Source organism: Oncorhynchus kisutch, linkage group LG21 (assembly GCF_002021735.2).
Source record: "Oncorhynchus kisutch isolate 150728-3 linkage group LG21, Okis_V2, whole genome shotgun sequence".
In the NCBI taxonomy this organism is placed as follows: domain Eukaryota; kingdom Metazoa; phylum Chordata; class Actinopteri; order Salmoniformes; family Salmonidae; genus Oncorhynchus; species Oncorhynchus kisutch.
This window is the reverse complement of record NC_034194.2, coordinates 9,375,607-9,402,976: the sequence shown is the minus strand read 5'-3', so window position 1 is coordinate 9,402,976 and position 27,370 is coordinate 9,375,607. Positions and strand designations below refer to the sequence as shown.

General features: G+C 44.2%; 1 protein-coding gene across 1 annotated transcript in view; it reads left to right on the top strand.

Moving 5' to 3' along the window:
• Positions 1-590: 590 nt before the first annotated feature.
• The window catches only part of LOC109866732 (synaptotagmin-like protein 3), a 28,480-nt gene continuing 1,700 nt past the window's right edge, over positions 591-27,370 (top strand). The window contains exons 1-15 of the mRNA XM_020455553.2: positions 591-735; positions 7,417-7,989; positions 8,306-8,521; positions 8,834-8,901; positions 21,372-21,423; positions 22,181-22,247; positions 22,331-22,409; positions 22,757-22,878; positions 23,221-23,343; positions 23,645-23,817; positions 24,392-24,494; positions 24,626-24,793; positions 24,967-25,075; positions 25,201-25,306; positions 25,657-25,862. Coding sequence (XP_020311142.1) covers positions 7,892-7,989; positions 8,306-8,521; positions 8,834-8,901; positions 21,372-21,423; positions 22,181-22,247; positions 22,331-22,409; positions 22,757-22,878; positions 23,221-23,343; positions 23,645-23,817; positions 24,392-24,494; positions 24,626-24,793; positions 24,967-25,075; positions 25,201-25,306; positions 25,657-25,862 — 1,690 coding nt within the window. The 5' untranslated portion in view covers positions 591-735; positions 7,417-7,891. The remainder of the gene's footprint in view (positions 736-7,416; positions 7,990-8,305; positions 8,522-8,833; positions 8,902-21,371; positions 21,424-22,180; positions 22,248-22,330; positions 22,410-22,756; positions 22,879-23,220; positions 23,344-23,644; positions 23,818-24,391; positions 24,495-24,625; positions 24,794-24,966; positions 25,076-25,200; positions 25,307-25,656; positions 25,863-27,370) is intronic.

The window sequence follows — 27,370 nt, the reverse complement described above, 5'->3', positions numbered from 1 at the left end:
ATAAGCATGACTCTAAAAAATACATACACAATAAAACATCTAGATCCAGTACATAAAATCCAATGTTGTTAACGAACATTCCATTCGGGGGCAACACTGTCACAGGGAAAATCTCTTACTGTTAGTTGGTCTTCTACTGACATTCAGACTTGGAAGATGTCAACCACTTTTTCAGAAGTGTGTCTACATATTCATCCACCACAAGCAACTGACAAGTCAGGGGCACTGTGACATGGGTTAACCTAAAACACCTCCCTTATTGTCCAGTTAAGTGGCAACGAAGATTGAATTTCTCACACATCTGCCGGGAATGACAGTGGTACACAGTTCCCTACAAAGAATGGGCAGGAATGACCTTGGAGACTGTGTCATTTTACACAGCAAGACAACAAAACATCTCACAATGGGATTCCAACCGCACTGGGTCATGTCTGCCACTGCTACACTCAGCAGCCCCCTATAACTGGCACTCAAAGAAAATAAAAGAAAGAAGAAATTGCACACTCGTCCACTTAAAAAAAAACGAATTCAGCTCTGTAAGGCTGCAGTTGTGTGACAGCAGGAAGGAAGGAAGCAGAAAGTGACGTTTTTTTCCACTGTTGCCTTGATTGCCTCTTCATAAGAATCTCTCTCTCTCAGGGTGACCATTCATATGCACAACGCTGCCTTCATCTGACTTTTATTTTCTGGGGGAGATGCTGTTTTAGGAGGACACGGTTCATGCAGCTGGTAACTGTAAGTGCCACCATTGATTTTCATTGTTAGATTAGTTTGCCATAACGGCATTTTATGGATAAAATAAAGAAACTAGCGTATTCCTCGAGGTGAACTCCTCAGCTTGGTAGCCTGCTTAAACTTGATGATTAGGAGTCCAGTGGCATCCACAGTTTAGGCCTATTGATTGACTATCATTCCTGTGTATTTCGTTACTGTAATGTTTAGTAGTACGCTAAAGAGGTACATGACCTACAGTATCTAAAGGGCAAGGATTTGTCTTACTGGCTGTGAGCATAGTGTTTGACATTTTATTTTATTCTCAATCTGGTGCAAAGCAATGCATATATTTATATTGTGCTTGTTACATTTGATATCACTTTGTGTTGTCAAAGTCACACCATTAAATATCTCCATTGTCCTACTAAACACTTTAAGCATGCTAGCGATCAACAATTTCAATGGGGGAAAGGATTGACTATTTTATTGAATGGTAGGTTACTATTAGGTATCAGATGTTTCCATTGTCTAGCGTACGCAGAGATCAATGGCCATAGTTCTGTATGAGTGTTGAGTGAATGTTATCATTGTAAATGTATGTGGAAATATGGGGGTTATCTGCGAAGCTCACAAAGGACGCTGCAGCGGAAAGCTGACCAGAACTGCCTCAGCTGACCAAACACGAGCAGTACCAGACAGGTCAAACAGTCACAACACAGTCACAAAGCTCTGTGTTTGGACTGTGTGACCAGACAATAGGTGCAGACTTTGAGATCAAAGAGCTTTCAATGGTGATGAGGCAATGGTTAACTAAGGGTCAGACAGAGACAGACTATACTGCGCTAGGAGTAACCAACCCTGGGTGAGAAATGCAACCTATTCCGAGGATCTTTATTTGATATCTGTGATGATCTGTGAATATGCAGAAAGGGTGGAGTCCTCTGTTGCTATGTACATCTCTTTGGCAGAGTTGAGTGGTGCCTGTATTGGTTAGTAGCAAGCTAACTCAGGGCTTCCAGGAAACATCTATCTGCTAGGGAAATGTGTCAGAGGGCCCCATGTGAGTTTAGTGCAGTTCTCACAGCAGACAGACAGACACACACACACAGTCAGGTGTCCCCTTACTGTCACTACTGTGGTGGTATGCAATCGGGTCACTGTCACTTCTGGGAAGTCACCATCCCCGTTTAACCACACTTAAGCTGAATCATGGTGGTCTAACTTGTGCTTGTATTCATGAAATGAGTGCATTTCACCATGACAGTTGAAATGTAAGTCAGAATCTGACTGACATTTGCCATTCAAATTTAGCACTGCCAATGGCATTGAAGTCAGACTAAAGCAGGGGCTCCCAAGTTTTCTTTGCCCTCGACCCCATTTTGAAATCAGAAAATGCTTGTGACCCTGACCATGTGAAAAAATATGTAATTAACAGATAGTTTACTTTTTTACTTGTGTCTATGGCAGTCAATTGAAAACATTCTAACAGTACTTCTGATCGTCTTCTCAACTCAGCATCACATACGTTTATTGTGGGGCTATGACAGTCAATTGCAAATGAGTCTGACATAATGTCTCTTACCTCACCACCACCAATGAGATGGGTGTGCTTGATGCATGTCAAGTCAGAACTTCACAAAGTTAGGGTACGTGGTCGACCTTGCACACCTCATCTCTGCAGTCACATCCGGCCTTGGATCGATATTTAGTTTTAATGTAGACAAGAGCACAGAATCCAGCTTCACACAGATATGAGCTGGCGAAGTGTAGCCTACCATGAGTTTGATGTTGCTTTCAAGACAATTGGGAATTCTGAGAAATATGAGGTCAAATCATGGCTTTAGTGATCTTTAGGTCGGAAAGGCAGAGCTCTAGAAACAGGCCAGAGTTCCCGAATTGGAATTCTGAGTTGGATGACCTTTCAAAACAATCTTCCCAGTCAGAGCTTGTTTCTTTCCTAGTTCCTAGTTGTCTTGAACGCACTAAAGTCGGAAGTTTGAGATTTCCCAGTCTCCAGTTCCGAGTTCCCAGGTGTCTTGAACTCTGCATTAATGATCAGAGAGAGACGGCAGGGTCAGGAACCAAAACTCCTTCGTAATGACGCGAGAATTCATTGTCTGCAGCATTTGGTCACATGACAGCTTGATCAACTGTTCGATTTCACTTACCAGCATGTCAACTGAACTAGGATCACAGGCAAACAAATTGGGAAGTAGTTCCCAAAGTGCTCTTCCAAGCATTAGAGGTGAGCAGTCATCACTCTTGCGGGACACATACTGATGCTGTTTTCTGTTATTTTCTTTTCATTACACAGAAAGTCAACCAAGTCTTTTTTTTTTTTTTTACATCCATTGTGAATGACAACCGTTCCTCTATCAATGCAAAAAATTGTTCCAACACTCCCCCTCAATAACCACGCAGCCTCGTTGTGAAATAGAACATTGTCATGCTCTGATCTCATATCGCCACATAGTTTTGCTAACAGGCATAGATCCATTTGGAGAGCATAAGCTGGAGAGTTTTTGAGTTGTTCAGTCAGTTTCCTCCTTCTAAGTTTAACAGTGTTATCTGACAAAGGTACTGATGTGAGTTTCTGTACCTCTACATACACATTGTTTTCACCAGGGGTACAACTTTGGTTTAAGAAGTGGGGGGGGGACATCATTTTTTCTTTTTTTGTCCACTCGGATAAACACTTCAAACAGCCTACCCGACAGCTCGGAGACGTCCGCATGGTCCTAAACTACACCGTTGCCTCGTTTTGTATCACATTCCAATGATAAAATTGGGGCGGACAAAAATGCAATTTCAGAATGTGTGGGGGGGCCATGTCCCCCATGTCCCCAGTGAAAGTTGCGCCCCTGGTTTTAACCATATCAATTGCAGCGGTGGTATCAAAGTCTCTGCAAGAGTGTGTGGTTTCATAGCGTAGCAGGTATAGCCATTCACCGTGGGAATAATTCAAGAGCGACTGTCAAGTACAGCCTTTTCCCATGATCTAAAGGCACTCTCTGGTTGAATTGTATCTTTTTAGATTTGAACCATTTCATTTAGACTTTTAAGATTAACCACATTACAATGATTCTGAGATACAAAGATGATATTATTAAGAGAATGCCAAGAGTGTGCAAAACTGTCAAGGCAAATGGTGGCTACTTTGAAGAATAAAAAAAATCTCATTGTTTAACACTCTTTTGGTAACTACACGATTCCATATGTGTTATTTCAAAGTTTAGATTTCTTCACTGTTATTCTACAAATTTGTGGCAAAATGGCTTAAGGACAACAAAGTCAAGGTATTGGAGTGGCCATCACAAAGCTCTGACCTCAATCCCATAGAAAATGTGTGGGCAAAACTGGAAAAGCATGTGCGAGCAAGGAGGCCAACAAACCTGATTCAGTTACACCAGCTCTGTCACGAGGAATGGGCCAAAATTCACCCAACTTATTGTAGGAAGCTTGTGGAAGGCTACCCAAAACGTTTGACCCGAGTTAAACTATTTAAAAGCAATGCTACCAAATACTAATTGAGTGTATGTAAACATCTGACCCACCGGGAATGTGATGAAAGAAATAAAATCTTTGGCATTTCATATTTTTTAAATAAAGTGGTGATCCTAACTGACCTAAGACAGGGAATTTTTCGTAGGATTAAATGTCAGGAATTGTGAAAAACTGAGTTTGAATGTATTTGGCTATGGTGTATGTAGTTATATATAGTTATATATATAGTGCATTCAGAAAGTGCATTTCAGACCCCTTCACTTTTTCCACATTTTGTTACTTTACAGCCTTATTCTAAAATGGATTATATAACTTTTTTCTCCTCATCAATCTACGCACAATACCCCATAATGACAAAGTGAAAACAGGTGTTTTGAAATCTTTGCAAATGTATTAAAAAACAGAAATACCTTATTTACATAACTATTCAGAACTTCTGCTATGAGACTCGAAATTTAGCTCTGGTATCCTGTTCCATTAATCATCCTTTAGATGTTGCTACAACTTGATTGGAGTCCACCTGTGGCATATTCAATTGATTGGACATGATTTGGAAAGGCACACACCATTAATGCATTCATGTCAGAGCAAAAACCAAGCCATGCGGTCGGAAGAATTGGCCGCACAGATCTGGGGAAGGGTACCAACACATTTCTACAGCATTGAAGGTCCCAAGAGCACAGTGGCCCCCATCATTCTTAAATGGAATCATTTCTTAAATGGAATCATCTAGAGCTGGTCACCCGGCCAAACTGAGCAATCAGGGGAGAAGGGCCTTGGTCAGGGAGGTGACCAAGAACCCAATGGTCACTCTGACAGAGCTCCAGAGTACCTCTGTGGAGATGGGAGAACCTTCCAGAAGGACAACCATCTCTGCAGCACTCCACCAATCAGTTCCTTTATGGTAGAGTGGCCAGGCGGAAGCTACTCCTTAGTAAAAGGCACATGACAGCCTCTTGGAGTTTGTCAAAAGGCACCTAAAGGTCTTTAAGATGATTAGAAACAAGGTCTGATGAAACCAAGATTTAACTATTTGGCCTGGATGCTATGTGTCACGTCTGGAGGAAACCCTGCCCGGCTCATCACCTGGCCAATACCATCCTTACAGTTGAAGCATGGTGGTGGCAGCATCATGCTGTTGGGAGGTTTTTCAGCGGCATGGACTGGGAGACTAGTCAGGATCGAGGGAAAGATGAACAGAGCAAAGTACATCATGATCCTTGATGAAAACCTGCTCAACAGTGCTCAGGGCCTCAGACTGGGCGAAGGGTCATTGTTCCAACAGGACTATGAACCTCATCACACAGCCAAGACAGCACTGGAGTGGCTTCGGGGACATGTTTCTGAATGTTCTTGAGTGGCCCAGCCACTTGAACCAGATCGAACATCTCTGGAGAGACTTGAATAAAGCTATGCAGCGATGCTCCCCGTCTGACCTGATAGAGCGTGAGAGGATTTGCAGAGAAGAATGGGAGAAACTCCCCAAATCAGGTGTGCCAAGCTTGCACCGTCATACCCATGAGACTCAAGGCTGTAATCGCTGCCAAAGGTGCTTCAATAAAGTACTGAGTAAAGGGTCTTAATACTTATGTAAATGTGATATTTCAGTTGTATTTTTTTAAATAAATTTGATAAAAGTTCTAAAAACCTGTTTTTGTTTGTCATTGTGGGGTATTGTTTGTAGATTGATGAGGGGGGAAATGGTTTAATCCATTTTAGAATGAGACTGTAATATAACAAAATGTGGAAAAAGTCAAGGGGTCTGAATACGTTCTGAATATATATTTTTTATTTGTATTTACTAGTGTTTTTTACATTTTCGCGTGACCCCATTTTCCTAACAGACGAGCTCTAGTTTGGGAACCTCTTGGAAAAGACAGCATTTGAAAAACAGCTCTTGAAAATGCCTCATAAGAACTTTACAAACCCAACTTGAACACCCTGCACCCCAAAGAAACAATGTGGGAGATATGTTTGCATAGGAACAACTGGAGTATAACTATGTTATTATACCATTACTTTTTTTTGACTGGGGCGGCAGGGTAGCCTAGTGGTTAGAGTGTAACCGGAAGGTTGCAAGTTCAAATCGCCGAGCTGACAAGGTACAAATCTGTCATTCTGCCCCTGAACAGGCAGTTAAACCCACTGTTTCTAGGCCATCATTGAAAATAAGAATTTGTTCTTAACTGACTTGCCTAGTTAAATAAAGGTAAAACATTTAAATAAATTGTCTTGAAACATTTAAATAATGCTCAATCATTAAACATGATTTGATGGAAGAAAACAAAGCTGCTACTGGTTTGTTACACGCTCTCTGCTACAGCCTTTAAAGGCCTATTTGACCACTGATGGACAAAGTGCAGCCTGCCTTTAAAAGCATATAAGGTTGATAACTAGTCAGAGTCTCCTGTTCACTCCCTCTCTGAGACATAAGGATAAAGCTTCCCAAATGGAACCCTATTCCCTATACAGTGCACTTATTTTGAATAGGGCCCATATGGCTCTGTGAACAAGTGAATAATGTAGGGAATAGGGTGCCATTTGGGACATAAAGACACTACTGCTTCCCCTTTGGGCCCTAATCACATTTGACACTGATTGTTTACTGTGGCCCTCTGCTGCCCTGGAAAATGGCAGAGACAGACCTTTATCTACCAACACAGGGTGGCATCCAGTCGCTGATAAGCTCTTTCCCCCTTTCTCTCCATACTTCACATCCCCACTTCCAAACAAAAATATACTCGCTCTGAGAAAATAAAATAGATGCATCGGTCATTAATAATGCAGCGGTTGGCATTTGGTTGACGTGTGTGTGTGTGTGTGTGTGTGGTCCTGCTTTGGGCTGCCTTCAATGAAGCATTGCTACAGTACTGTAACAGCGGTAGGCAGCTTGCTGTGAGAGGAGCGTTCTGGGCCCTGTGGCCGGACCAAATGTGATTTACTATTCTGAGCAAAGCACTGTGACTTTGACGTCGTAGGAGGAAATGAATGTACAAGAGTCGGGAGGAAGGGCGAGATACGTTCAATTGGTTATCAAATGAGTCTGATACTGTAGCACTTTTCATGCACAGCATCTAATTCTAAAGTATATCATATGACATTGTATTTGTTGGTATTTCATTGTTCTGCCTTAGTGAGTGGGCTGTTATTGGGAGGACTACAATGACTGACTGACTGGTTGCTCTTTTCTTGTCCTAGTGAGCAAAGTGTACATCAGTCATCGGACTTTGAGAAGAGGATCCCTGCAAATATAGGTCAAAGTTTACGCTCCCTGTCTGTCACTCTTTAGATGGGTGCAACACTATGGAGGGGCTAGAGAGCAGCACGTAAGAGGTGGGGCGGGTCACCGGAGCAGAAACATTGAGGACCAATCCATATTGAGGTCTGTGATGCGAAGCGGAGGGAGCTTCTGTGAATATCGTGACGGAAGATGGGATGTCTTTGACTGTGCAGTGAAATGAACATGACCTTCATTCTGCCCTGAGTCTAGTAACAAGTAAAGACTTTGTCCAGCTTGTAGAAGCATCCGGTACCTAATAGAAAGAAACAGAAGGTGGAACAAAGGGAGGAGAGAGAAGGAGAGACTGGAGAGGTGGAGTGTGGACGAGAGAAGAAGAAAAAGAAGAAGAGTACAGAGTGGAAGTGAGAGAGAGAAAGAGACCCATTTTTCAAGATGGATCTGAGTCTGCTCAAGGCTCTGGAACGAGAGAAGGTTCTAGAGGTTCTTCAGAGGGACAGACTTCTGCGCAGCACGGAGGAGGACAGGATCAGGTAAACAATATTATTCACATTACTTAAGCCAAGTGTTTCACATTTACTGCATGAACACTGTACAACAACTCCCCTTTGAGGGGTTTTCAGGATCTGTGGAGACTGTGACAATAACAATGATGCCCCTCAAAATAGGATTCATAGTTGTTGTTTTATGGTTTATTAGAAATTATGAGGCAGTCAATCTGAATGAATGCAGCAAAGCAGCTACTTCAACAATGTACAGAAAATACGGATGTAAAGAGGACTGTAAGTACAGGTGTTATAGCACTGCTGTCGCTACTGTAACTCCACCTGCCACCATCTGCTTTTACAGGAGGCTGAAGATGGAACTACAGGACATCCGGAGGAAAGGTGCAAAGAGTTTTGCCCGGCAATACAGCGAGAGGACGTGCGCCCGTTGTCAGAGGCCACTGGGCAAGTTCTGGAACTCGGGCGCTGTGTGCCGAGGCTGCAGTCACCGCATCTGCAACAAGTGCCGCGTGGGCGTGTCCATGCTGGACTGGAAGTGCACCGTCTGCCATGCCTACAGGTAGGACACATGTCAATGCCATAACATAGATGTCCTGTCAGCGCCGTAACATAGACTTTTATGTTGTTACTATAACATATACCTTTATGTTAGTGCAATAACATACACTGTCATGCCAGTGCCATAACATAGAATGTCAGCACTATAACCGTGGTTGACTGTGATATTGACTAACATTTTTATTGTTGTTATCCTCTAATCCTTATCAATGATTAAGGCGTTTTAACTTGTTAAGAGAATTAACTGACAACAGGTACAGTATTTCCTTTGTAGTCTAAACAAAGATTAATTCATCTAAAATCCACTTCTCAGAGAGGTGAAGTTCAGGTCTGGAGAGTGGTTTGTAGAAGAGAGGGCCAAGAAATTTCCACCTGATGCAGGTTTGTTTCCTATGCTCCTCACGTGCCCCATTCACTCCTAATTAATATGCATAATTCACTCATAAATAATATGCCTTATATATAAAAAAAAATACAGCTATACAATAATACCTCATACAGAAATATATATTTTCAGTTGTTTGCTTAGTGATCTTCTACATCAGCTGACTTTGACTAAATAATGCATTGTTGCTTCTCTGCTACGACATTGCCTGGGAGAGTGGGAGAAAGTCCATAACAGTGATATTAAATTGTGTGTGTACTCAGTGCTGTTTCTAGACATATGCAACATACAGTGCCTTCGGAAAGTATTCACACCCTTAGACTTTTTCCACATTGTGTTGTGTTACAGCCTGAATTTAAAATGTATTAAATTGCGTTTATTTTTTGTCACTGGCCTACCCCATAAAGTCAAAGAGGAATTTTTCGTGGTAATTTCCTGTATTACTAAATGAGGAGAGTTTACAAACCACATACAAGTCAGAGTTATTTAAACTTAAATTTAAATTTAAACTCAATTCAGTGTCTATAAATGAATTCTGAGAGTGTCAACATAATGGCAACTGAGATCTTTTATAGCAAAGATCCACCCCTCTCAACTTACATGACAAACCACAGATCTCAGGAACTCTTCACAAAGGGCCTTTTACTTAAAAAAGGAGTGTCCCATAGCCAGATGGCATTAGCTATAAATTATCGTTCAGTTTGGTCTCTAAAACGAGATTCGAATCTCGTTCCTGGTACTTCATAGTACCAAGACATTACCTCACTATCTGGAATGCTCTTTAGGCTTTATTGGCCAAAGACATCGTAAATCTCCTCTGTCAGTGCTATGTAATGCTCCGGGTGTCGTGGGTGTGGAGTCAAATGCAGGAGACAGAGAGTTCAATGCTGTGCGTCTTTTAATAGCACCAACGCACCACAGGGTGCTCACAAAAGTTACGTTCCCAAACACAGGGAATCAAAATGTACAATGGAACAAATCACGACCAGGCACAAACACGTACCTCTACAACAGAGCCGAAGGTTACATAGAAATAATCCCGCACAACAACCAGGTGGGCCGGCTGTCTAATAAAGACAAACTAATTAACCATACACAGGTGCTACCACTAAACATACAAGGAGGGGGAGGAAAAACAATCAGTGGCAGCTAATAGGCCGGTGACGACGACTGCCGAGCGCCACCCGCCCGGGAAGGGGAAACACCCTCGGTCGGACTCGTGACAGTACCCCCCCCCCCCCTGACGCGCGGCTCCCGCAGCGCGCCGACACCGGCCTCGAGGTCGCCCCGGAGGACGAGGTGCAGGGCGATCCGGATGGAGGCGATGGAAATCCCTCAACATGGAGGGATCCAAGATGTCCCCCACCGGTACCCAGCACCTCTCCTCCGGACCGTACCCCTCCCAGTCCACGAGGTACTGCAGGCCCCTCACCCGGCTTCTTGAGTCCAGAATGGCCCGGATCGTGTACGCCGGGGTCCCCTCGATGTCCAGAGGGGGGGGGAGGGACCTCTGGTACCTCACTGTCCTGCAGGGGACCAGCTACCACCGGCCTGAGGAGAGACACATGAAACGAGGGGTTAATACGATAATAGGAAGGGAGTTGTAATCGATAACACACCTCGTTTATTCTCCTCAGGACTTTAAAGGGCCCTACACACTGCGGACCCAGCTTCCGGCAGGGCAAGCGGAGAGGTAGGTTTCGGGTCGAGAACCAGACCCTGTCCCCCGGTACAAACACGGGGGCCTCACTGCGGTGGCGGTCAGCACTCCTCTTCTGCCGTCCACTCGCGTGTCGTAGAGAGTCCTGGACGGCCCTCCAGGTCTCCTTGGAGCGCTGTACCCATTTCTCCACCGCAGGAGCCTAGGTCTGGTTCGGATGCCATGGTGCCAGGACCGGCTGGTACCCCAACACACACTGAAAAGGGGACACGTTAGTAGAGGAGTGGCATAGTGAGTTCTGAACCATTTCAGCCCAGGGAATGTATCGTGCCCACTCCCCTGGCCGATCCTGGCAATACGACCGCAGAAACCTACCCACCTCCTGGTTCACTCTCTCCACCTGCCCATTACTCTCGGGGTGATAACCGGAGGTCAGGCTGACAGAGACCCCCAAACGTTCCATGAACGCTCTCCATACCCGAGACGTGAATTGGGGGCCCCGATCAGAAACGATGTCCTCCGGCACCCCGTAGTGCCGAAAGACATGGGTGAATAACGCCTCCGCAGTCTGTAGGGCTGTAGGGATACCGGGCAACGGGAGGAGACGGCAGAACTTAGAGAACCGATCCACAATCACTAGAACCGTGGTGTTCCCCTGAGACGGCGGAAGATCGGTCAGGAAATCTATGGACAGATGTGACCATGGCCACTGTGGAACGGGGAGGGGTTGTAGCTTCCCTCTAGGAACGTGCCTAGGAGCCTTACTCTGAGCGCACACTGAACAGGAGGAGACATAACCCTTAACGTCCTTAGCCAACGTAGGCCACCAATACCTCCCCTGAAGGCTCCCCACTGTCCTCGTCACCCCAGGGTGACCCGAGGAGGGTAGGACGTGAGCCCACCGAATCAGTTTGTCCCGAACACCAAGCGGCACGTACCTTCGCCCCGCTGGACCCTGAGGAGGCGCGGGTTCAGCCCGTAACGCCCGCTCAATGTCCGAGTCCACCTCCCATACCACTGGGGCTACCAGCTTTGAGGCGGGAAGGATGGGAGTAGGTTCGGTGGACCCATCCTCCGTGTCGTAAAGGCGGGACAGTGCGTCAGCCTTTACGTTCTGGGAGCCCGGTCTATAAGACAAAGTAAACCGGAACCGGGTGAAGAAGATGGCCCACCTTGCCTGACGTGGGTTAAGTCTCCTAGCTGCCCGAATATACTCCAGATTCTGGTGGTCAGTCCAGATGAGAAAGGGGTGCTTAGCCCCTCAAGCCAGTGTCTCCACACCTTCAGAGCTCTAACCACCGCTAGCAACTCCCGGTCCCCCACATCATAGTTACGCTCCGCTGGGCTGAGCTTCCTTGAGAAGAAAGCGCAGGGTCTGAGTTTTGGTGGCGTACCCGAGCGCTGTGATAGCACGGCACCCACCCCAGCCTCGGACGCGTCCACCTCCACTATGAATGCTAGAGAGGGGTCCGGATGCGCCAACACGGGCGCATCAGTGAACAGCGCCTTCAACTTGTTGAATGCTCCGTCCGCCTCTGCTGACCACTGCAACCGCACCGGGCCCCCCTTCAGCAGTGAGGTGATGGGAGCTGCTATCTGGCCAAAACCCCAGATAAACCTCCGGTAGTAGTTGGCAAAACCCAAAAACCGCTGCACCTCCTTTACCGTGGTCGGAGTCGGCCAATTACGCACGGCCCTAATGCGGTCACCCTCCATCACTACCCCCGAGGTGGAAATGCGATATCCCAGAAAAGAGACGGCTCGTTTAGAGAACACGCATTTCTCAGCCTTGACGTATAGGTCATGCTCCAGCAGTCTACCAAGCACCTTGCGCACCAGAGACACATGCGCGGTGTGAGTGGCTGAGTAGATCAGAATGTCATCGATATAAACAACCACTCCCTGCCCGCACAGGTCCCTGAGAATCTCGTCTACAAAGGATTGAAAAATGGCTGGAGCATTTTTTAACCCATACAGCATGACGAGGTACTCATAGTGGCCTGATGTAGTACTAAATGCGGTTTTCCACTCGTCTCCCTTCCGAATACGCACCAGACTATACGCGCTCCTGAGATACAGTTTTGTGAAGAACTGCGCTCCGTGGAACGATTCCACCGCCGTAGCGATGAGAGGTAGAGGGTAACTATACCCCACTGTGATGGCGTTTAGACCTCTATAATCGATACACGGACGCAAACCTCCCTCCTTTTTCCTCACAAAAAAGAAACTCGAGGAGACGGGTGAAATGGAGGGCCGAATGTACCCCTGTCCCAGCGACTCCGTGACATATGTCTCCATTGCCAATGTCTCCTCCTGGGACAGCGGGTACACGTGACTCTTGGGAAGCGCAGCGTCTACCTGGAGATCTATCGTACAATCCCTTCCCGGTCGATAAGGTGGTAATTTAGTCGCTTTCACTTTACTGAAAGCGATTGCCAAATCGGCATACTCGGGGGGAATGCACACCGTGGAACCCTGGTCTGGACTCTCCACCGAAGTGGCACCGATGGAAACTCCCAAACACCTTCCAGAACACTCCTCTGACCACCCCTGGAGAACCCCCTGTCTCCACGAAATTTTTGGATTGTGCCGGGCCAGCCAGGGAGTCCCCAGCACCACTGGAAACGCAGGCAAATCAATAATAAAGAAACTGATACGCTCCCTATGATTCCCCTGCGTCACCATGTCCAGTGGGACCGTGGTCTCCCTGACCATCCCTGACCCTAATGGCCGGCTATCTAGGGAGTGCACGGGGAAAGGAGAATCTATCGGCACCAGCGGAACCCCTAACTTAAGGGCGAGTCCGCGATCCATAAAGTTCCCAGCTGCGCCTGAATCGACTAGCGCCCTATGCTGGGAAGAGGGAAAAAGTGAAGGAAAAAAGTTAAGACAAACATGTGGCCAACAGGGGGTTCTGGGTGAGTTTGATGCTGACTCACCTGGGGTGACCGAGAAGCGTTCCGCCTGCCATCTCTACTCCCAGACGGACCCCCCCAGCACCGATCAGACGTGTGTCCTCTCCGACCACAGTTGGTGCAGGGAAGGCCTCCTCCTCCTGTACCCCTCGGCGCAGCCCCTCCCAACTCCATCGGAATGGGAGCGGAGGGGCTGGGTGGTGGAACGCACAGGACCCTCTCTGAACGCCCGCGGGCAGCCAGCAGATTATCCAGTCGAATGGACATGTCCATCAGCTGATCCAGTGACAGAGTGGTGTCCCGACACGCTAACTCCTGGCGGACGTCCTCTCGGAGACTACACCTGTAGTGGTCCATAAGGGCCCTGTCGTTCCACCCAGATCCGGCTGCCAAGGTCCGGAACTCCAGCGCGTAATCCTGGGCGCTCCTCCTCTCCTGCCTGAGATGAAATAGTCGTTCTCCCCCAGCTCGTCCGTCTAGAGGGTGATCAAACACGGCACGGAAGCGGCGGGAAAACTCTGGGTAGTGCTCCCGCGCTGAGTCTGGGCCATTCCAGACTGCGTTCACCCACTCCAGAGCACGACCCGTGAGGCAGGAGATGAGGACACTCACCCTCTCTGCTCCTGAGGGAGTGGGTCTGATGGTGGCCAGGTATAGCTCCAGCTGAAGCAGAAACCCCTGGCAACCCGCCGCCGCTCCATCATAAGCCTTCGGTAGCGTCAGACGGAGGGTGCTGGAGTCGGGAGATGGGGAGTCCGGAACCGTGGGTGCCGAAGGTGGAGAGAGGAGACCACTCCTCTCCCATCTGTCCATTCTCTCCATCACTTGATCCATCGCGGATCCGATCCCATGGAGGACGGTGGTGTGGTGGAGAACCCGTTCCTCCATCGATGGGAGAGGGTTGGCTGCTGCTCCTGCTGACTCCATTCAATTTGATAGGTGCGGGATTCTGTAATGCTCCGGGTGTCGTGGGTGTGGAGTCAAATGCAGGAGACAGAGAGTTCAATGCTGGGCATCTTTTAATAGCACCAACGCACCACAGGGTGCTCACAAAAGTTACGTTCCCAAACACAGGGAATCAAAATGTACAATGGAACAAATCACGACCAGGCACAAACACGTACCTCTACAACAGAGCCGAAGGTTACATAGAAATAATCCCGCACAACAACCAGGTGGGCCGGCTGTCTAATAAAGACAAACTAATTAACCATACACAGGTGCTACCACTAAACATACAAGGAGGGGGAGGAAAAACAATCAGTGGCAGCTAATAGGCCGGTGACGACTACCGCCGAGCGCCACCCGCCCGGGAAGGGGAAACACCCTCGGTCGGACTCGTGACATGCTATCTCATAGAGGCCCATCCTCAGTGGAACACACACAATATTCTGTTGAATAAAACAACCATTCTAATGCAATACAAAGATTATAAAATAATCTTACAAACACTATAACATAATCTTGCAATTTTCCACGACATCTCCCCATCACATGGTTTAACAGATACATTCACATATGAAAGTTCAATTCTGACTTCTCCCTTTCTGAGATTCTGCATATTACCAGACATGTAAAAGACAAGCCTGACCTCTCCCCTCTCTGGGCCCCAAGTGACTTTTCCCTAGAGAAGAAAGGAAAATGCAACTGCCGACAGTATAATACAAAAAAAGACATCATAATAATGACAAGTATCTCACATAAGCATATTATGAAAGTAAATGAAACATCTTATTTATCAATGTTACGTAACTAATTCTGATTCAGCTACGACAAATGATGTTTTTCTGAATTTGTACAAATTTATGAAACATGTGCTTAAAAGTCACATAATAAGTTGCATGGATTCACTCTGTGTGCATCAATAGTGTATTACATTATTTTTTTGAATGACTGCCTCATCTCTGTTACCCCACACATACAATTATTTGTTAGGTCCCTTAGTTGAGCAGTGAATTTCAAACACAGTTTCAACCACAAAGGACAGGGAGTTTTCCAATGCAAAGAAGGGCACCTATTAGTAGATGGGTACAAATAGAAAAACAGACATAGAATATCCCTTTGAGCATGAAGAAGTTTTTAATTACTCTTTGGATGGTGTCTCAATACACCCAGTCACTACAAAGGAAACTGCTCAGGGATTTCAGCATGAGGCATGGTGACTTTAAAACAGTTAGAGTTGAATGACTGTGATGGGAGGAAATTGAGGATGGATCAACAACACTGTAGTTACTCCACATTACTAACCTAATTGACAGAGTGAAAAGAAGGAAGTCTGTACAGAATAAAACATATTCCAAAGCATGCATTTGCAAGAAGGCACTAAAGTAATACATTTTTTAAAATGTGGCAAAGCAATACACTTTTTGTCCTGAATACAAAGCGTTGCTAGCTGCTTATCAAGTTTGCTGGGTTTTCTTGAGGGCCTGAACTCATACCGCGATGCGGTCTGGAACTACGAGGATTAATAGCGTAACCTACGTTGCTACCATGACAATGACCAAAACCCGTGGGAGTACCATTGAAGACAATGGTGTCTATCTATCACATGTGAAGGATCTTTTAAAAACAAGCAGTTGTTACAACAACAAGAAAATAGCTTGAAGTGTTGTGTCCAAATACTGGTGTCAACTAGTAAACTAATAAAATAATGGATGACATGACCAAAGAGGTCCAGGACCTGAAGAACAGTTTGCAGTTCTCCCACGGTCAGCTCGATGAGTTTAAACAGAATAGCAAGATTACAACAATCTGTAAGTCATTGAGAGAGGGTATCAGTTCTGTATGTGAATCCATGATAACAATGACGGAGAAATCAGATTATGTCGAGGGACAATCAAGTTGGAACAACTGTGTTGAGGACGGAATTGCAGAATCTCCACATGAGACCTGGACAGAGTCTGAGGACAAAGTGAGGGAAATAATCTTGGAGAAACTGAAGATGGACCACAGGAAGATTTAGGTGGAGATTCATGAAATCAATAACTTGTTAACATCAGACAACATTAATATATCAGCCATTTCTCACTTAGATAATTCATTTGATGTTACAGCAGTAGCAGTACGAGGATAAAACATCTCTAGAAGACACAGGAATGCTTATGAGAGAAGTGTTGCTATATATATATTCAGACCAATATCCATGTAATACTTAGAGAAGATCGCATGTCAAGTGTTATTGAAGTGTTGTGTTTGCAGGTTCACCTGGCACATCTAAAGCCTTTTCTTTTGGGGTGTTGCTATATAGGCCACCAAGTGAATGTGTGAAATGCTTGCTGGTGTATGTGATGTAAACAGATAAGTCTACTTTCTCAGGGACCTGAATATAGACTGGTTTTCATCAAGCTGTCCACTCAAGAGGAAACTTCCCAACGCAACTAGTGCCTGTAATCTGGTAAAAGTTATTAATCAACCTACCAGGGTATTTAGTAACACTACAGGAACAAGATCATCCACATGTATTGATCACATTTTTACTAATACTGTATAACTTTGTTCTAAAGCTGTATCCGTACCCATTGGATGAAGTGATCACAATATGGTGGCTATATCCAGGAAAGTCAAAGTTCCAAAAGCTAGGCCTAAAATAATGTATAAGAGATCATACAAAATATTTTGCTGTGACTCTTCTGTGGATGATGAAATTACTTCTTATAATTATTGATAAACATGCACCTGTTAAGAAACTGACTGTCAGAACTGTTAAGGCTCCATGGATTGATGAGGAATTGAAAGACTGTATGGTTGAAAGAGATGGGGCAAAAGGAGTGGCTAAGTCTAGCTGCACATCTAACTGGTTGACTTACTGCAAATTGAGACATTTTGTGACTTAAACCTCTTGAGACGAGGGGGCAGTAGATGTTTGGATGAAAAACGTACCCAAATAAAACTGCCTATTTCTCAGGCCCAGAAGCTACAATATGCATATAATTGGCAGATTAGGATAGAAAACACTCTAAAGTTTCCAAAACTGTACAAATATTGTCTGTGAGTATAACAGAACTGATGTTGCAGGCGAAAGCCTGAGAAAAATCCATTCCGGAAGTGACTCATCTTTTGAAAGCTCTGCATTCCAATGCGTCCCTATTAAGCAGTGAATGGGCTATCAACCAGATCCCCAAGGTGTCTACAGCATTGTGACGTAGTTTTACGCATTTATGTTGAAGAATACCCGTAAGCGGCTATATTGCGCAAGTGGTCACCTGATGGCTCTCAGAGTGATTCTCGCGTAAAATACAGAGGTAGCCATTATTCCAATCGGTCCTACTGAAAAACCAATTGTCCCGGTGGATATATTATCGAATAGATATTTGAAAAACACCTTGAAGATTGATTATAAACAACGTTTGCCATGTTTGGAATAATTTGGAATATTTTTTGGCGTTTTCGGGACCGTAATTTCTGGTCGATTTCTCAGCCAAACGTGAAGAACAAACGGAGCTATTTCGCCTACAAAAATAATATTTTGGGAAAAAATGAACATTGGCTATCTAACTGGGAGTCTCATGAGTGAAAACATCCGAAGCTCATCAAAGGTAAACGATTTAATTTGATTGCTTTTCTGATTTCCGTGACCAAGTTACCTGCTGCTAGCTGGACAAAATCCTATGCTAGGCTATCGTTAAACTTACACAAATGCTTGTCTAGCTTTGGCTGTAGCATATTTTGAAAATCTGAGATGACAGGATGAATAACAAAAGGCTCAGCTGTGTCTCAGTATATTTCACTTTTTTTTATGAATAGGAATATTTTCTAGGAATATTTATGTCCGTTGCGTTATGCTAATTAGTGTCAGTCGATGATTACGCTCCCGGACCCGGGATGGGGAGTCACTAGAGGTTAATCCCACGGTTAATCCCACGGCGAAAGCACCACAAACGATTATGTCACAAAAACACACAGCCATTTTCCAGCCAAAGAGAGGAGTCACAAAAAGCAGAAATAGAGATAAAATGAATCACTAACCTTTGATGATCTTCATCAGATGACACTCATAGAACTTCCTGTTACACAATACATGTATGTTTTGTTCAATAAAGTTAATATACAAAAATCTGAGTTTACATTGGCGCGTTATGTTTAGTAGTTCCAAAACATCCAGGGATTTTGCAGAGAGCCACATCAATTTACAGAAATACTCATAATAAACATTGATAAAAGATACAACTATTAGGCATGGAATTATAGATACACTTCTCCTTATTGCAACCGCTGTGTCAGATATCAAAAAAGCTTTACCGTAAAAGCACACCATGCAATAATCAGATTACAGTGCTCAGACAACATATCAAGCCATACAGATATCCGCCATGTTGTGGAGTAAACAGAAGTCAGAAATAACATTATAAATATTCACTTACCTTTGATGATCTTCATCAGAATGCACTCCCAGAAATCCCAGTTCCACAATAAATGTTTGATTTGTTCGATAACGTCCATAATTTATGTCCAAAAACCTCCTTTTTGTTTGCATTTAGCCCAGTAATCCAAATTCATGATGCGCGAGAAGACGAAAAGTCAAAAAGCTCCGTTACAGTCCGTAGAAACATGTCAAATGAACTATAGAATCAATCTTTAGGAAGTTTTTAACATAATCTTCAATAATGTTCCAACTGGAGAATTCCTTTGTCTTTGGAAATGCAATGGAATGCAAGCTAACTCTCACGTGAACGCGTGTGATCAGCTCATGCCACTCTGCCAGACCACTGACTCATTCAGCTCCCATTCCCCTCATCTTCACAGTAGAAGCATCAAACAAGGTTCTAAAGACTGTTGATATCTAGTGGAAGCCTTGGGAAGTGCAATTTGACCTCATAGACACTGTATATTCGATTGGCAAAGAGTTGAAAAACTACAAACCTCAGATTTCTGAGATTTCTCAGGTTTTTGCCTGCCATATGAGTTCTGTTATACTCACAGACATCATTCAAAGAGTTTTAGAAACTTCAGAGTTTTTTCTATTCAAATCTAACGATAACATGCATATATTAGCAACTGGGCCTGAGTAGCAGGCAGTTTACTCTGGGCACCTTATTCATCCAAGCTACTCAATACTGACCCCAGACATAAGAAGAGAGAAGGGCACTCAACATGCACTGCAATGACACAAATGACTGATGATTGGTTGAAATAAATTGATAAGAACCTTATTGGAGCCGTGCTGTTAGATTTCAGTGCAGCCTTTGATGTTATTGACCATAATACATGTGTTTTCTCAACAACAGGTTAAGGTTTAACAGCCTCTGCCATATTGTGGATTCAGAGCTATCTATCTAATAGAACTCAGAGGGTTTTCTTTAATGCAAGCTTCTCTAATGTCAAACATGTAAAGTGTGGTGTACCACAGGGCAGCTCTCTAGGGCCTCTACTCTTTTCTATTTTTACCAATGACCTACAACTGGCATTAAACAAAGCATGTGTGTCCATGTATGCTGATGATTCAACCATATATGCATCAGCAACCACAGCTAATGAAGTCAATTAATCCCTTTTGGAATGGGTGGCCGGTAATAAACCGGTCCTGAACATCTCTAAAACTAAGAGGATTATATTAGGTACAAACCATTCCCTGAGTTCTAGACCTCAGCTGAATCTGCTAATGAATGGTCTGGCTGTTGAACAAGTTGAGGAGACTAAATTACTTGACGTTACCTTAGATTGTAAACTGTCATGGTCAAAATATATAGATTCAATGGTTGTAAAGATGGGGAGAGGTCTGTTCGTAACAAAGAGATTCTCTGAATTTTGGACACCACACTCCAAAAACCAAGTCCTGCAGGCTCTAGTTTTGTCTTATCTTGAATATTGTCAAGTCGTGTGGTTGAGTGCTGCAGGGACATACCTAGTTTAGCTGTTGCTGGCCCAGAACAGAGTGGGATGTATTGCTCTTCATTGTAATCATCAGAGAGCTAATATTAATACTATGCATGCCAGTCTTTCTTGGCTGAGAGTTGAGTTAAAGACTGACTGCATCACTTCTTGTTTTTATAAGAAACATTAATGTGTTGGAAATTCCAAATTGATCGCATAGTCAACTTACAAACAGCACTGCCACACACACTTACCCCACCAGACATGCCACTAGGGGTCTTTTCACAGTCCCCAGGTCCAGAACAAATTCAAGGAAACGTACAGAGTTATGAGTGCAAGTGAAGAGCAAACATGGTTTAGAAATTATTAAAGGAACACATCACAACACAACGCCTCTCCCCCATGTGACCTACTTGTGTGTACAGTATGTACTGACATGCAGTGGTGGAAAAAGTACTCAACTGTCATACTTGAGTAAAAGTAAAGATACCTTAATAGAAAATGACTCAAGTAAAAGTCAAAGTCACCCAGTAAAATTATACTTGAGTAAAAGTCTAAAGGTTACAGTTTTGACTTAAATCTACTTGAAAATCTATGAGAAGACCTCAAAATGATTGTCTAGCAATGATCAACAACCAATTTGACAGAGCTTTAAGAATTTTGTAAAGTATAATGGGCAAATGTTGCACAATCCAGACAGGCACACAGCTGTATTAGCTGCCAAAGGTGATTCTAACACGTACTGACTCAGGAGGTTGAATACTTGGACATAGTGGTGTTTTATAAAAAATACAAAAATAATTGTTAAGACCATTGACTAAAAAAGACAAATCCATTTTAATCCGACTTTGTAACACAACATAATGTGGAAAAATTCAAGGGGTATGAATACTTTCAGAAGGCACTGTAAGTGTCGCTTAGGGCCCTGCAGCAAAATTAGTAGAATTGCATGAAATTAGTTTTAAAACTGCTAAATGTTCTCTCTGTCCCATGGCAAAATATGTAGAATTGCAGAAAATGATAGAAACAGCCCTGTGTGTACTACTGTTGGACGCTATAGCAATATTCTAATACTTTACAGATATGCATGAGACTATTGGGGAGAAACTACTGAAGTCCTACCAGAGGTTGAGGTAAGTTGATGAGCGGTCTTAATTTATTCATTTACACAAACGTATTCTATGCTGCTGTATTATGTGACCGTACAGTCTGGAAGACTGAAGATATAGACACAGATAGATGCAGATATGTACACAGAGGATACCAAACATTAGGAGCACCTTCCCCTTTTGCCTTGGGCATGGACTCTACAAGGTGTCGAAAGCGTTCCACAGGGATGCTGGCACATGTTGTCTCCAATGCTTGCCACAATTGTGTCAAGTTGGCTGGATGTCCTTTGGGTTGTGGACCATTCTTGATTCACACGGGGAGACTGTTGAGCGTGAAAAACCCAGCAGCATTGCAGTTCCTGACACAAATCGGTGCGCCTGGAGCCTAATACCGTGCCCCGTTCAAAGGCACTTAAATATTTTGTCTTGCCCATTCACCCTCTGAATGGCACACAGACACATCTCAATTGTCTTAAAGACTTAAAAAAAACTTATTTAACTTGTTTAACCTTCATCTACACTAATTTAAGTGGATTTAACAAGTAACATCAATAAGGCATCATAACTTTCATCTGGATTCACCTGGACTTACTATGTTTTGGAAAGAGCAGGTGTTCTTAATGTTTTGTGAACATGACCAATAATACATGACCAATAATAAAAACATGTCATTTCATTAGAAATTGGTGGGAAAACAGTGCATTGTATGGATAGGGGCAGGTGAAAAAAATGAATACGGTGTCATGTAAATTGCATTCTCTGTGTGCGTTTCATTTTCTAGTCATATAGCAGTCGTGCCGCCAACCCCTCCACCCTATTACGACGGTCTATCCGTTAGCAGATCAGGGGTAAGGTTTTGTTTCATAAACCACAATTCTGATTTGGTCTGTCAAATGTGTTATCAATAATTTTGTGATTTGATGATGTCTAGGGACTGAATAACTCCTTGAAAAAACCCTTCACCAAGTCTATGGAGGATCTGATGGTTTCCCTCACCAGCCACATGAGAAGTAAGTGATCCGTTTCAGTATCGACGAAGGTCTCTGGCAGAACAAGGCGTTTCATATATATTTGAATATGTGTTGGCTAATTTGAAGTACATCTTGGAGGGAAAGATAGGATCCAATAAAGGATGTCAAAACAGCGAAACATTTCCTCTGAAAGTTATCACAAAACGTATCTTAATGTTGATAAGCTATCCTTATGCATAGTCATGGTGCTAAGGAAACTGCACCTAGGCAGCGAGATAAGGTATGATATTTATAGTGTGGCTTGTTCACAAGCAGCACGTCAGAAGTGCTACATTATGTATGGAGACGGTCTGTGTGTGTTATTTATCCTACCTTTCGGGTTCCAGGGTTCTCCAGATCACAGGAGGATGTGCGAGTGGAACAGGATCTGCTTACAGTGTACAATAGACAGGGACAGAGTGCTGGCCAGAAAAGCCTCTCTGACACGAACATCAACAAATCCACCAATGTAAGAGAAACCAAATAAAAATCAACCCCTCAACTGTGTGTAAAAGCATTACAATCTGATGTCCACATAAAAGAGGTAAAGCAAAGAGACCCCCCCTACATGTGAGTGAGATATTTATCGTATTATGACACTCACAATTATTTCAGACAGGAGAGACTTTAGGAAAACAGCAACTGTAGCAACACCTTGTGACCTTATCAAGAGGTTCAAGCATCTTGGTGTACTGCCTCCGATGTTGGACTGATTCCCAGGTTCAAGTCCTGGTGGTGCTACCCCCGAATTCACCACAATATGAATTAAAAAGTGTGCAATTTATAACAGACACAACTTCTCTCCTCACAGCTAACCAAAGGCCCCAGTCTTCCCAACCTGTTCAGGAAGAGCCGGAATGACGACCAAAGCGGTTCCTCATCGGGGGCTGATGAGGACATTTCCCTCGGCTCAGAGTACTTAGGGGGAAAGAGGGTCAGTTGAGTGGCCTGATGATGAAGAGAGAGAAATTAAGATGAAACCTTGCGACATAGCAGCTTATGCAAAACATCCTGTCGCTTCACAATTCCTTTGCCATTTGATCAGATACCGATTGTTGTTACTGTTTGTTATGTGGTTACGAAGTCTTTTTCATATCTTGCAAATCTGGCAGAGAAGCGAAAGAGGAATACATCCAAAACATCTGCATGCTTAATTACAGAATAGACCTGCATAGTCTATCTGCTGTCATAGCGTTCTTTTAAAGCTGTTATGTGACTTTTGATCTGTATTACAGGGCAGTAGTGCTAGTAGCACTGGTACAGACTGTGATCTCTCGGAGATCAGCAGTGTGATGGGAGAGCTAGAGCTCGCCATCGCCTTCAACGACATCACTTCCTGCCTGGAGATCACAATCTGCGGCTGCAGAAACTTGGCCTATGGAGATCTCAAAAGGAAGAAGTGTAATCCGTAAGCAGTATTACTCAATACACTAGTTCAGGGTTTCCCAAACTCAGTCCTGGGCAACACCACCCCTCACCCCTGGGTGCACGTTTTGGTTTTTGACCTAGCACTACACAGCTGATTCAGATAATCAAAGTTTGCTGTTGAGTTGGTTATTTGAATCAGCTGTGTAGTAATAGGGCAAAAACCAAAACGTGCACCCAGGGGGGGCCCCAGGACCGAGTTTGGGAAACCCTGCACTAGATCATAGAAATGACAGGAGGCTGGTGAGGGGAGGACGGCTCATAATAATGGATGGAACGGAGCGAATGGAATGGCATCGTGTGTTTGATGTATTTGATACCATTGCCCTGATTTTGCTCCAGCCATTACCATGAGCCTGTCCTCCCCAATTAAGGTGCCACCAACCTCCTGAGATAGAAATAGATGGACTACCCATCATGGAAACGTTGACTTGAATGGGGAGGCCCATTCTAGTAATTCTATGCCTATGACACCAGATTATTACTCTCTGGTGTATTGTGAACCATTAGCATATTATATCTCCTTATCTTGTACTGTATGTCACCCTCATGGGCAGGTATGTAAAGGTTTACCTACTGCCGGAGAAGTCTCAGTGCACCAAACTGAAGACGACTGTCAAGAGGAACACGACGGATCCCATTTATAATGAAGTTTTACAGGTAAGGAGAAAAATCTCTCTCATATTAATTAGGAAACACTACAAAATATAGTAAAAATAGTGAAATAGTCTGCAGTGTTAAGGAATCCCCTGTATTTCACCCACCAATGTGTTGTATTCCCTGTTACACAGTGCCAGATGGAGCGCCCCCTGTTGTCCAGGAGTACTCTGCAGGTGTCTGTGTGGCACTCTGGGACTCTGAAGAAGGTGTTTCTGGGAGAGGTTCTCGTCCCTCTGGAGGGGTGGATGTTTGAGGAGAGCAACACCCAGGGCTCCAGCTGGTACACCCTGTGTCCCAAGGTAGGCTATAACGGCTGATCATTAAGCAATGTTCACAAAATACCCTTTGATATCTCTATAAATAAATTTATTTAAACACAGTTAGCAGTGTTGGTTAGGGGGGTATGTCTCTTCTCTCTCTCTCTCTCTCTCTCTCTCTCTCTCTCTCTCACGTGCTCGCGCTCTCTCTATAGCCCGAGAGCCCAGAAAGGAGTAGAGTAGAGCAGGATACAGCAGGAGAACTCCTGGTCAGAGTGAAGTTCAGCTCCATGTCCCAGCCGTCCTGGGTTTGCCACACAGATGGTAGGCTGGCTCTCTACAATTCATTGCCTCGCACACTTGGTGCTGTACATTGTGTTTTTACAGCAGTAGGGGTCAGATGATCCCTTATATTGAAATTAGCTTGTTTTCTTTCTTTCTCCACACAGAGGTTCACATTGGACCACATGACGTTGGCCAACTGACTGTTCTCGTCACTGGTGTCAAAAACCTACCCACTAAAGCAAACACCTGTCAGAACACCTATGTTAAAGGGTAAATATATGACTAGTGTGTGGGTTTGCTGGGGTGCGATATTGTTGTGTGTGTACTGGTGTATTTTTGTTTCTACTTATGTGTGTTCATCTACTATACAGTTAGGTGTGTATGTGTGTGTGTGTGTGTGTTTGGAGAGTTAAACAAGGAAATGTCTCAGTCGTGGGGACCTTTCCCACGTCCCAATGAGGAAACAAGCTATTTTAAGTTTACAATTAGGTTTAGAATTAAGGTTAGCGTAAGGGTTTAGTGGTTAGGTTTAGGGTTAGGAATTAGGTTTAGGGTTAGAGGAAATAGGATTTTGAGGATAGAACAAAATGTTTTTTATCTATATATTGTGTGTGTTTTAGGTGCTTGACTCTCCCCGGGTCCAGGGAGCTGGTCCTGAGGACCCCTGTCCTGAAGAAGAAGCCCAGTCCAGAGTGGTCTCACCAGCTGCTCTTCAACAGGGTCACACCTTACGACCTCCAGATCTGCACTCTGGAGCTGGACCTCTGGAACCATATCCCCTTCACCTTCTCAGACCGTCTCCTGGGCTGGGTTAGAATGGAAGCTGGTAAGATGGCTACCTGTCTGTCAATGACCTTTACAGTTATACAGTAGATTTGAATCGGTTGGCATGAAAATGAAAGGGCCTAAATGGAAAAGGTTGACCAGGCCTATACAAGGGGATGAAATAGAATAGAAGTTACCAGCTCCAGTTCTCCGAAATGTCAGACAGTCTGAGTCGAACATCAATGAGAATTGAATGAATCACACTAAATAGAACTTTGAGAAAAGCCATCTGAGGAAACGGGTTTCACCTCTTCTGTATATCCATCCCCCGCTCTCTCTGGGGAGTCTATGTAGAAAACTATGGGAGAATCTCAATTGCATACAGTGCATTCTGAAAGCGTTCAGACCCCTTGACTTTTATCCACATTTTGTTACGTTACAGCCTTATTCTAAAATGGATTAGATTGATACGGGGAAAAAACAATCTAAACATAATGACAAAGCAAAAAACAGTTTTTTTTTTAATTTCTGCACATTTATCATACATAAAAAACAGAAATATAACATTTACAGAGGTATTCAGACCCTTTACACACTACTTTGTTGAAGCACCTTTGGCAGTGATTAAAGCCTCGAGTCTTCTTGGGTATGACAGTACAAGCAGTACAAGCACAACTGTTTTTCGGGAGTTTCTCCCATTCTTCTTATGCAGATCATCTCAAGCTCTGTCAGGTTGGATGGGGAGCATCGCTGCACAGCTATTTTCAAGTCTCTCCAGAGATGTTCGATCGGGTTCAAGTCCAGGCTCTGGCTGGGCCACTCAAGGACATTCAGAGACTTGTCCCGAAGCCACTCCTTGCTTTGTCTTGGTTGTGTGCTTAGAGTTGTTGTCCTGTTGGAAGGTGAACCTTCACCCCAGTCTGAGGTCCTGAGCACTCTGGAACAGGTTTTCATCAAGGATCTCTCTGTACATTGCTCCGTTCATCTTTCCCTCCATCCTGACTAGTCTCCCAGTCCCTGCCGCTAAAAAACATCCCCACAGCACGGTGCCAGGTTTCCTCCAGACATGGCACTTTGCATTCAGGCCAAAGAGTTCAATCTTGGTTTCATCAGACCAGAAAATCTTGTTTCTCGTGGTTTGAGAGTCCGTTAGGTGCCTTTTGACAAACTCCAAATGGGCTGTCATGTGCCTTTTACTAAGGAGTGGCTTCCGTCTGGCCACTCAACCGTAAACACCTGATTGGTGAAGTGCTGCAGAGATGGTTGTCCTTCTCCAAGGTTCTCCCATCTCCACAGAGGAACTCTGGAGCTCTGTCAGAGAGATCATCAGTTTCTTAGTCACCTCCCAGACCAAGGCCCTTCTCCCCTGATTGCCCAGTTTGGCTGGGTGGACAGATCTAGACAGGTGTGTGCCTTTCCAAATCATGTCCAATAAATTGAAATTACCACAGGTGGACTCCAATCACGTTGTAATTGGAGTCCACAAACAATGGAACAATGGAAACAGGATGCACCAGAGCTCCATTTCGAGTCTCATAGCAAAGGGTCTGAATACGGTTAATTTCTATG